The following is an 11,226-nucleotide window of genomic DNA, read 5'->3' on the forward strand; positions in this document are numbered from 1 at the left end:
CAATATTTGGGACATGGGGCATCCCTGTCTAAGGCCTCTTCCCATTGCAATTTCCCTCCCCATACACCCATTAATCTGTATCCTCATTTTCGCCCCCTTGTACAACGTATTTACCCATTCGACTATTTCCTCCCCAAAACCCTGTCTCCTAAGTATAACCTGCAAAGCTCCCCTTTCCACTCTATCATATGCTCCCTGCCAGTCTAGAGCCAACAAAGCCGCCCCTCCACCCCCACCCTTAGCTTCCACAAAACTTCTCAGTATCCCATGTCCTTCAATCATCGACCTTCCCGGCAACCCGAACTGAGATTTTGACACCACCCTCTCCGCTACACATTTGAACCTATTACCTAAAATTTTTGCAAACACCTTATAGTCTGCACACATCAGTGATATGGCTCGGTACTCCCGAAGGGTGGGCTGCCCCTTGACCTTCGGGACCAGCACTACTACTGCTGTTTCCTGCTTCTCCCCCAACTTACCCTTCTCCTTCATACTATTAAATAACCTAACTATAAATTCCTTTATCAACGCCCAATGTTGTAAATAAAATTCTACCGGGAGACCATCAATACCGGGAGCTTTCCCCTTCCTCATTCCCCTTAACGCATTCTCTATTTCCTCTGCCGTAATCTTCCCACCTAAAGCCTTTCGATCACTATTTCCTAAATTACACGTCACATACGTACACACCTTGTCCAATGCCCCGTCACCCACCCCCCCACTGTTCCAGTATTTCTCGTACCAAGCCTCCGCATACGCACACATCCCCTTCGTGGTTCGTATCTCCTGCCCTACTCTATAATTCCCAACCATCTCCGTTACCTCTAAACATGGTATAGCCGTCAGCGCCTGCCTTTGCTTTTGATGCCGCAAAACACACGCTGACGGCTTGTCGCCCCAAAGCACTTCCTCCACCCCTGCCTGCATCCTTACAGCTTGAAACCTTTCATTTTGCAACACCCTCAACCTCCCCTTTATTTCAGCTATTTCATCCATAGGAAAATTATTCCCACCCACCCCCCTCCCATAGCAAGCTCTTAACCTATCCTCTAAATAGTTAGCCAGTCCATATTTTAAAATATTAATACGTTTTCCTTCTCTCACATAAAACTTTCTAATTCTTTCCTTTGCGACACTATCCCACCATGTCACAATGTCATCCACTCCCTGTTCTTCCACACTAAGCTCCCTCCATAGGACTGAAAACCCCTCCAACCCCTCCTCATCTCCTAACACACTTATATTCAATTTCCAATAACTTCTATATATGTCCGCAAGCGTCCCCCACCCAACCTCCACCACCACTGCCCTATGATCTGACATTGTAGTCTCAACAGTACTGAAAGATTTCACGTTCACTCCCTGAGAAAGGTACACTCTATCTAGTCTCGCAGCATAACCACTCCTAACAAACGTATATTCAGTCTCCCACACCGCTCCCCCAAAGGCATCACGTAACCTAACATCCCTTAATAAATCCCTAAGAGCCACAGACATATATCCAGCTCCTCTTGGGTCCACATCAGCCACCCTGATTACACTATTCCAGTCCCCACCAACTATCGCCACCTCTGGCAGTGCACTTAAGAAAAACACAAGATCCTCACACACAAAATCATTCTTTACCTTTATGTTATTTTCTGCCGGCGCATACACACTCACAAAAGACACACGCTTACCCATCCACCACCCATCCACACGCAACACCCTCCCTCCCCCTCCTCCCTCGCTTCTCTGCAAAACAAACGGGCTCGTCTCCCTTATTAAAATTCCCACACCACCTTTTAGACGGGGAGATGGCAGGGTAACTACACGAAATCCTGCCACCTCCAACGCCCTACCCTCTTTGAAATTGTGCTCCTGCAGGAACACAACATCCACTCTAGATTTATTCAGAAAATTACGAAACCAATCTCTCTTCATACCGCTACATAACCCATTAACATTTACAGACATACACCTAAGGCCTATTAAAGTTTCCACCCCTGCTTCCTCTCATCACTCTTTACAACTCCAGAGCTTGAATTTACGTTCAACACCTTCAGAGTGCTCTCTTTCCCTCCCCCCTTCTTCCGGTGCCTCCTATCATGGCTACCACCACCTACACCACTACCTTCACACTTGACCTCAGTCTTTTTCCCAGGCCTTTGTGCAGGCGTAAGGACGTCATCAGAATCTGATGTAGCCGCCCTCTTTCTCGTGACAGTCATGTTACACATATCTTGATCAGATGTTACCTCTCGATGAACCTCCACCTCCACCTGAGAATGGTGTAATGAGTCAATGGATGACTCCAAACCACCATCACGTCCCAAATTATCATGTCTCAGACTTTCTGGAAGCGACGATTCTCCAATGACACCACGCTCAGATGTAACATCCCTCTCTGGTGGTGACAACGTCTTCAACACCTCCACCAATTCCTCCTCAATCTCATGAACCTTCTCTTGTACTTGCTGCTCCTCCTTATCCACAGGAGACGACACCTGATCAGGCAGTAGGGGGCGGGACTCCAACTCACCACCAGTCCTGTGTGCCCGATCCACTATCTCGCTCCACAAAACACCACGCCCTCCATCCGATGTTTGTTCCTCACCTGCCACCTTTGAAGCAGGGGCTACGACGTCCACCACAGGTCCAGGCACATGTCTTCGCTTGTCACAGGTCGCCGCTATGTGATCATACTCACCACATAGGCGGCACGTACGTCGTTGTCCTGGGTACATTACCATTACCTGCGTCCTGAAATCTTGTAGGTACACATATGATGGTATTTGGTGCCTCAAAGTCATTTTGAGGTTGAAAGAACCCTCTGGAAAACCAGCATAGGCTCCTGCCGCCCACGTACCATGTTGAGCATAATGCACCGTCCCATACTTCTCAAAAACTTTCCTTATATCTGCCTCGTCCGCCTCAAAGGGAACGTTGCGTAACTTGATCCACGTATAATACCGTGAAACATCTATCATTCTTACAGTGACAGCTGGTGTGACGTTAAGACTCACGTCCTGAAACCTGGTGATTAACGATTCATAAACCGTTGCAGATAGCAGTTTGACGAAAATTCGTTGTCCTCCGTTCAATGCTACACCATACAAGTCACAATCTTGTACTCCATAAGTCTCCCGTATGATCTTTGGCAATAAGACTTGCGCAGAACTGGTCGTTATCGTTCCTTTAAGTAGCTCGATGCCTACAGTATTTATCCTTCGTCTCAGACTAACCGCCATCTTGACGATCACAGTGCACCTAAGTTGTTAGCCGAGGTGTGACAGCACCACTTCACACCACTGCAGCCAGGTAACTGACAAGGGCGCTTGCCTACACACAGCAGAGGGGTGCAGAGCACTACCGCACACTACCGTGGTCAGGCAGCGAATGATAAACCGTTGGTAGGAGAGGTGCAGCAGTCACAGGTGGTGTCACATTTGTCCAATGTGGAAGTTTTTTTTTTATATTTTATTTATAACCAATACAGTATACATAAAAATAAAAATAAAAGGAAACAGAATGGATCTCTAACATCATAATCCTACTAGAATATCTACATACTTATCCCATATACCAAAATACAAATAAACATACAAAGAAAACAGCTTAAAACCGACTCATTACAGTTACAATAAACCCGTATACAAAAATCTCAGACACAAAAGGAATGCGTCTATAAACTGTCTAGATATATCTGTATACCATACAGCCAAAACTTACGTTAAGAACATAAACCAATGTGGAAGTAGGTTGTGCCCCAGAATTAGGCAAGCGAAGAATTCCCAAGTATTAAGATCCCAAGAAGTTGCAGTGTCTGACAGGATTGTAAATGAAGCCACTGATGAAGCCACTGTGTGGCGAAACGTTTCCTTAATAAAGATACCCAAGAGTTGCACATTTATCAACATGTCGGTTCTCTGAACCATTCATCCTCATACCTGTCTGCTGACAGTCTAGCTAGATATCCAGTGACGTCATGGTATTCAGCGTCAGGAGGCGGGTTTACCTGGAGAGTTTACCTGGAGAGAGTTCCGGGGGTCAACGCCCCCGCGGCCCGGTCTGTGACCAGGCCTCCTTAGGTCAGTGTCCCAGGATGCGACCCACACCAGTCGACTAACACCCAGGTACCCATTTTACTGATTGGGAACATAGACAACAGGTGGAAAGAAACACGTCCAATGTTTCTACTCTGGCTGGGAATCGAACCCAGGACCTCACCGTGTGAAGCCAGAGCGTTAACCACCAGGCCACCAGAGTCCCGGGTGAATACAATTGGTATACAGCTTGTTCGGGGGGCGATTTTTTTTTTATATTTTATTTAAAACATGATATTACAAAAAATATAATATATAAAACTCACGTAGGGCTATAACATTAACACAATCCTACCTACAGCTAACATTACACACTAGACTTACAACTCCGTGTGGGTACAAACCCCCCCCTTCTCTGTTCCCTCATCCAATCACTTAAACCAAACCTGTTGGAGCTACCCAACAGAATTATTGTTTTTTTTTATTTAAAACAATACAATACATTAAATAGATAAAAGAACACATTATCAGTTCTTACACAGAATTATAAATTTCATTAACAAAACACACAGACATTAAACTTTGTGCTAACACAAACAGTCCGTCATCCCCAATGCATGATATCCCACGCACCTATGTTAAGCAAGAACACGACTACATTACAATATGCATTATTATTATTATTAACAAAGACGCACCAAGCCTACAATATTCATTTATATTCCAATTTGTTATTTATATATTAATAATCCTTATACGTTTAATAGATTAACGTATTTTATTGAAAGTAATGCGAATACAAGATTATACAACAGAGAACAGATTAATACACAAGAATCCAACACAATGACACCTCAACCAGGTCGTCTAAATACATGCAAAAGAGTAATATTACATAGAACAATGTAACACTGCCAAGTCAAACACATACACTGGTATTACACTCCCCAGACTTTGATTTTTTTTATTAGAAACCTTACAAAAGTACAAAGGATGCATAATAAAGTACAGGAATACAAAACATTGTTTTGTTCTACTAGTACCAGGTTATTCCTTGCGGGAACAAGTATTATAACATCTTGTTATAGCATAACAATACACGCTAAGACAAACCTCACTAAAGTTTATCAGTCATTAATAGTTGCCGCCAAGCCATTGTACCCAAAGAAAACACACCAAAAAGTAACTTTACATAGTTTAACAATATAAAATGAATACCTGACATGACCTATTACAACAAAAACATCAAAAGATTAACCAAAACTCCCATAACCACTACCAAACAAAACCCTAACATACCCGCTATGACAGGGTACAGATTATTGGTTAAGTTATGGTACATTAGATCCTAACCAATAGGAACCCGGAAGGAGCATATGATTCCTTACACAATAACCAAAGAGAAACAGTATTTTACTATTATTAATATGTTAACCCTCTAATACAATAATGTTGATACAGAAAACAGAACAACATGCATGTAAAATACAATAATACAAGAATCCAAAACAAGTATTTATAACAAACCTCGGCACATTAAAGGGTTTATAACCAAACCCTATACATAATTATACCTCCCACATATGTATATAAACCGAAAATCTTGTCCACAAGACTTTGTTGGTTTAACCCCATAAAAACATGGTATAGACCCAAAACCTATACATACACTTAATTTTTTTCACATAGAACCTCCATCTGACAATAAAAGTTAAACATAAGACTAGAGAAGTAATAATGATAAGGCTGCTGTAATTTGCCAGTCCCAAAAGAACTGACATGTATCTCAGAAAATGTTGTGGTGATACCAACGTGCCAATCTAATTACTTAAAAACGAGATCCTAAGGGCTCGGTATCCTGGCTTTCAAGGAAATTTTAAACCCAGTGAACATAACCATCAGGCTTAGAAATGTAACCCTGGAAACCACACTTATATCTCACTATGACAAGCATTCTCGTGAAACATGGCGTACCATCCATACCTAATTCTCACTACCTTCCTCTTACACACTACATCAGTTCCAGAGAAAACCAAAAACAACCCCCTCCCCCCTGGCCAGGATTAATTGGATATGTTGACGACACCACTGTTCTCATTCGTGAAGGGATGTCAATGGGAGTGTTGGACGAGGTCGTGCAGTTGTTTGGAAGTGCCACGGGAATGCAGGTAAATAGTGCGAAGTCAAGGTGCACGGGGTTGGGTGGGGGGGTTATGGAGATGTAACGTTGTTAAAGAATGAGAGGTGTCTTTACAGATTTGTGGTATTATTTATAGGGATGACATGGTTGTGGCGCGGGTGGAAAACTCGGATAGGTTATTGGAAAGGATCGTGGGGCGTCTAGGTGTTCTGAGACCCCAGCACCTAACTCTTATACAGCGAGTGATAGTCGTAAATATTTTATTGTATAGTAAGATTTGGCATGTCGCAGCTGTGTTCCCAATTACAGGGACAGCGATTGCGGGGATCTTAAGACGGGTGTACAAATTTTTGTGGGGTTCATGTTGTGATTGGTTACGGAGGGAAGTTGTAATGTTACCTGTAAGTCAGGAAGGGTTGGGGTTGATGGATTTGAGATGGAGGGCTAATTGTGTGTTTATTAAATGGGAAGTGTTGCGTGAGGGTGTGAACGCGGGGCAGTTGGGAAGGATACACGACAGGCTGGGTATGTGGTATCGAGGAATGGAGTTGAGGGAATGCGAAATCGTTTTGAGGGCTGTGATGTTGGTTAAGGAACTGAGAAAGGTTCGTATAAGGGTTTTGTGTAGGTTACTTGTAGGTAGGTGCGTTGTCCCTGTTGAGGGTTTGTTCCCCATGTATGCGTGGAAGAGTATTTGACTTAGATTTAGTAAGATGAAGTTAAAACCTCGGGCGCGTGAGGTGATGTTTCGCTTTCTGCATGGGATCCTTCAGTCTGGTGAGATACTACGAAACAGACAGGTTGTAGAGGGTGGGGGGTGTGGTATCTGTGGAGGGGATGAGACTGCGTTCCATGTAGTTTACTTTTGTGAAGGGCTAGAGGAGGTCAGGTGCTGGTTAAGTAGGTTCGTACTGAGGGTGGGGGGTCGGTTTCGCGTGCTTTAAGTCTAGATATGGGTGGGTTAGACGAGGGTGTCATAAGAGCTTTAGATTATATCATGGTAGATATATATATATATATATATATATATATATATATATATATTTATATATATATATATATATATATATATATATATATATATATATATATATATATATATATATATATATATATATCGTGGGTGATGAGGGGGAGAGGGGATAGTGAAGAGCGAAGGAAGGTTCTTGCGGTAACGTTCTATCGTACGATGTGTCGTAACAGAGATTTGTATGGGAGGTGGGATCAGGCTTTCTCAGAGGGGTATAGAATGCTAACGTTAGGGATTCTCGTGACTCTGTGAATGATAATGAGTGAAGGGGTTTTCATAGGTTGGAGTCAGGGGGGTCACAGCGGGTTCGCCTCCTTGGCGGGGAGGGGTCGTGAGAGTGTTGTGAATGTGGGTTTGGAATGGTTTCCTGGTTTTCATTGAGATTTTATGGCGTCCACCTTGTGGTTATCTTGCCAAGTGTGGATGTAGAGCTCAAAGTCTCGTTATGTTCTATATAACTTATTTCTCATCAACTTCACGTCATCTGCAAACAGGGACACCTCGGAGTCTATTCCTTCCGTCATGTCGTTCACAAATACCAGAAACAGCACTGGTCCTAGGACTGACCCCTGCGGGACCCCGCTGGTCACAGGTGCCCACTCTGACACCTCGCCACGTACCATGACTCGCTGCTGTCTTCCTGACAAGTATTCCCTGATCCATTGTAGTGCCTTCCCTGTTATCCCTGCTTGGTGTGTGTGTGTGTTGTGTGTGTGTGTGTGTGTTGTGTGTGTGTGTGTGTGTGTGTATGTTGTGTGTGTACTCACGTAGTTATGGTTGCAGGGGTCGAGTGTGTGTATACATCAGCACAAGCATGATAACTGCCTGGTATTTAAGCTTTCTTGTAATAACTCTCTGCATGTTATCAGTTGTCATGTTAAATGTTCTCTGTGTTTGTTTGTGATAACTTTAACCTGTTATCTTTTCGGTTATAAATTAACCTAAAGTTAATAATAATAATAATAATAATAATAATAATAATAATAATAATAATAATAATAATAATAATAACAATATTGATAAAGCGAGTCCTCTGGGTGTTTATACAGTAATGTGTATATATGTGTATATCTATACATCTGTATAAATACATGTGTGTATACCTTCATATACACAGCATTCCTTACCTGTGTATACACATGGGTTAACATCAGTGTATATTCAAGTATACACCGATATACTTGCTGTGGTTAAAGTATTTGTGATTGCAAGTGTATAGATGGTATACAGCAGTAGACAGGCTTCAAACTTAACAAAACCACATATGTGGCAGAAATATACGTGGTAAGACGCATGTGTAACTCCTGTGTGTGTGTGTTGACGTCTATTGTGCTCCTAGGTGCTGCACATGTGTTGTATCTCCTTGAGGGATTTGTATACCTTGAGTTGTATACAATACCGACTACTTGATGATTTTGACACATGAAGGCACCTAGGTGTTGCACATGTGTCTTGTTAAACTGGATATACTGCTGGTGCTAACTCCAGCTGGTGCTGCCGCAGTTAGTGCTGCTGCAGCTGGTGCTGTTGCAGTGTCTGTTGCCGCAGCTGGTGCTGTTGCAGTGTCTGTTGCCGCAGCTGGTGCTGTTGCAGTGTCTGCTGCTGCAGCTGGTGCTGTTGCAGTGTCTGCTGCTGCAGCTGGTGCTGTTTCAGTCTCTCTTGCTGTTATTGCAGCTGATGCTGCTGCTACAGTGTATGCTTCTGCAGTGTCTGCTGCTGCTACAGTGTATACTGCTACAGTGTCTGCTGCTGCTACTGCAGCTGGTGATGCTGCGGCTCTGGAGCTACATCTTAACCAACTCTTCTCACAGGTGGGATGACCATGAGACGACCCCAGCAGGTGGCGCCTCCTGACGGTGCGTCATTCTCCGCACTGGCACTGGGAGAGGAGAAGGCTTTTACTCTTACTCCCTATGGCTATTGGAATATCCATCTCACCCTCAACGACCTCACTGATCTAAAGATCTCCCTCACTATTCCAAGGTAGGTCTTCGTTATTGACTTCTTAGAGTTGTTATTTAAGGTCTATAATAGCTGCTTCCGGACCTTGAAGTCTCTTGTTGTGGGTCTATAGGGCTACTCAAAGCTAGCACCGTATCATGGCGCCCGTGGTATGGTTTGTTTGCAATCGTGTCATTACGATTTCGTGAGTCGAGTAAGTTCTCTATATTGTTGTTGTGGGTCTATAGGGCTACTCACAACTAACACCGTATCATGGCGTCAAGTTCTCTATATTGTTGTTGTGGGTCTATAGGGCTTCTCACAGCTAGCACCGTATCATGGCGTCAAGTTCTCTATATTGTTGTTGTGGGTCTATAGGGCTTCTCACAGCTAGCACCGTATCATGGCATCAAGTTCTCTGTCTTATTTTACAGGACATTTCATGTTAATGGTTTCTAAAATGAACAAGTAGGTGCAACATTTAGGTTATCTATAGTGTATAGACGTTTCGCCAACCAGTGGCTTTTTCAGTCCGATACAGAGATAATTTATGGAGACGTTGAAAGACATTAATCAATAGTTTGAGGCAGTCAGTCCGTCAGTCTTGCTAGGAAATGTTCATCACTCTTGATAGACTATCTTACATTCATCAAGACTAGTGGACCAAATACTTCCTAGTAAGTCTGAGGAACTAGTCACCTCAAACTAGCAAAACCAAGGCTAAATTTCATATTAGGAAAGAAAATAAGTGTTCGACTTGCCGACACTAGCAATGCTCTCTTCTGTCATGTTAAATATGACAGTCAACCTATTGACTGGTCCTCTACAAAGACTGTCTATCCTTCTAGCCTTCACAGACACCTCACAGTACAAGTAATATCTTTATTTACTACCAGTACATGTACAAGGTATACCAGTACATGTACAAGGTATACAGACCATAGCTGACATCAATGACATACTACTATATAGAAACCGGCTTGTTATGCTGAGCATTTCCCTCAAATTAGGTCAGTTTTGTCCCAGGATGCGACCCACACCAGTCCACTAACACCCAGGTACCCACTTTACTGATGGGTAAACATAGACAACCGGTGATAAGATAAGAGATAAGATAAGATTTCGTTCGGATTTTTAACCCCGGAGGGTTAGCCACCCAGGATAACCCAAGAAAGTCAGTGCGTCATCGAGGACTGTCTAACTTATTTCCATTGGGGTCCTTAATCTTGTCCCCCAGGATGCGACCCACACCAGTCGACTAACACCCAGGTACCTATTTTCTGCTAGGTGAACAGGACAACAGGTGTAAGGAAACGTGTCAAATGTTTCCACCCGCCGGGAATCGAACCCGGGCCCTCCGTGTGTGAAGCGGGAGCTTTAGCCACCAGGCCACCGGGCCACCGGGTGTAAGGAAACACGTCCAGTGTTTCTACCCTCGCTGGGAATCGAACCCAGACCCTAACCGTGTGAAGCCAGAGTTTTAGCCACCAGGCTACGGGACCATTGTTCTATAGGGCAACTAACGCCTTATACCGTATCCAGCCTTCTAGCATTCCTCTTGTTGTCGGTGGTTTATAGGGCCACTGACAGCTAATGCCGTACCGAGACCTTCTTGTGCATGTTTATAAGACTCGACGCCTGCAACTACAATTAGGTGAGTACATGTGCGACAGTTAGGTATCTTTATTCCGAAACGTTTCGCCTACACAACAGGCTTTTTCAGAAGAGTACAGAGGAGTTTGCAGAAGTAGTAGAGATGTGAAGATGTCATCAGTCCATCATGCTTGTGGTGGTCAGTCCCTCAGCCTGGAGAAGAGGATTGTTCCATAGTCTGGAACAATGTGATACCCTGGGTTATCTTGTGTTATCCTGGGTTATTTTGTGTTATCCTGGGTTATCTTGTGTTATCCTGTATTATCTTGGCTTCCCCTGGGTTATCCTGACTTGTCTCGTGTTATGCTGGGTTATACTGGGTTACCATGTGTTACCCTGCTTATCTTGGGTTATCTTGTGTTACCCTGCTTATCTTGGGTTATCTTGTGTTACCCTGCTTATCTTGGGTTATCTTGTGTTACCCTGCTTATCTT

General features: G+C 43.6%; 1 protein-coding gene across 2 annotated transcripts in view; it reads left to right on the forward strand.

The window, feature by feature from the left end:
• Window positions 1-11,226, forward strand: part of LOC128704954 (teneurin-m-like) — a 221,134-nt gene that overhangs the window by 56,519 nt on the left and 153,389 nt on the right. For both annotated transcript variants that reach the window (XM_070105115.1, XM_070105116.1), the window contains exon 4: window positions 9,010-9,181. In XM_070105115.1, coding sequence (XP_069961216.1) covers window positions 9,010-9,181 — 172 coding nt within the window. The remainder of the gene's footprint in view (window positions 1-9,009; window positions 9,182-11,226) is intronic.

This window comes from Cherax quadricarinatus, chromosome 97 (genome assembly GCF_038502225.1).
Source record: "Cherax quadricarinatus isolate ZL_2023a chromosome 97, ASM3850222v1, whole genome shotgun sequence".
Classification (NCBI taxonomy): Eukaryota; Metazoa; Arthropoda; class Malacostraca; order Decapoda; family Parastacidae; genus Cherax; species Cherax quadricarinatus.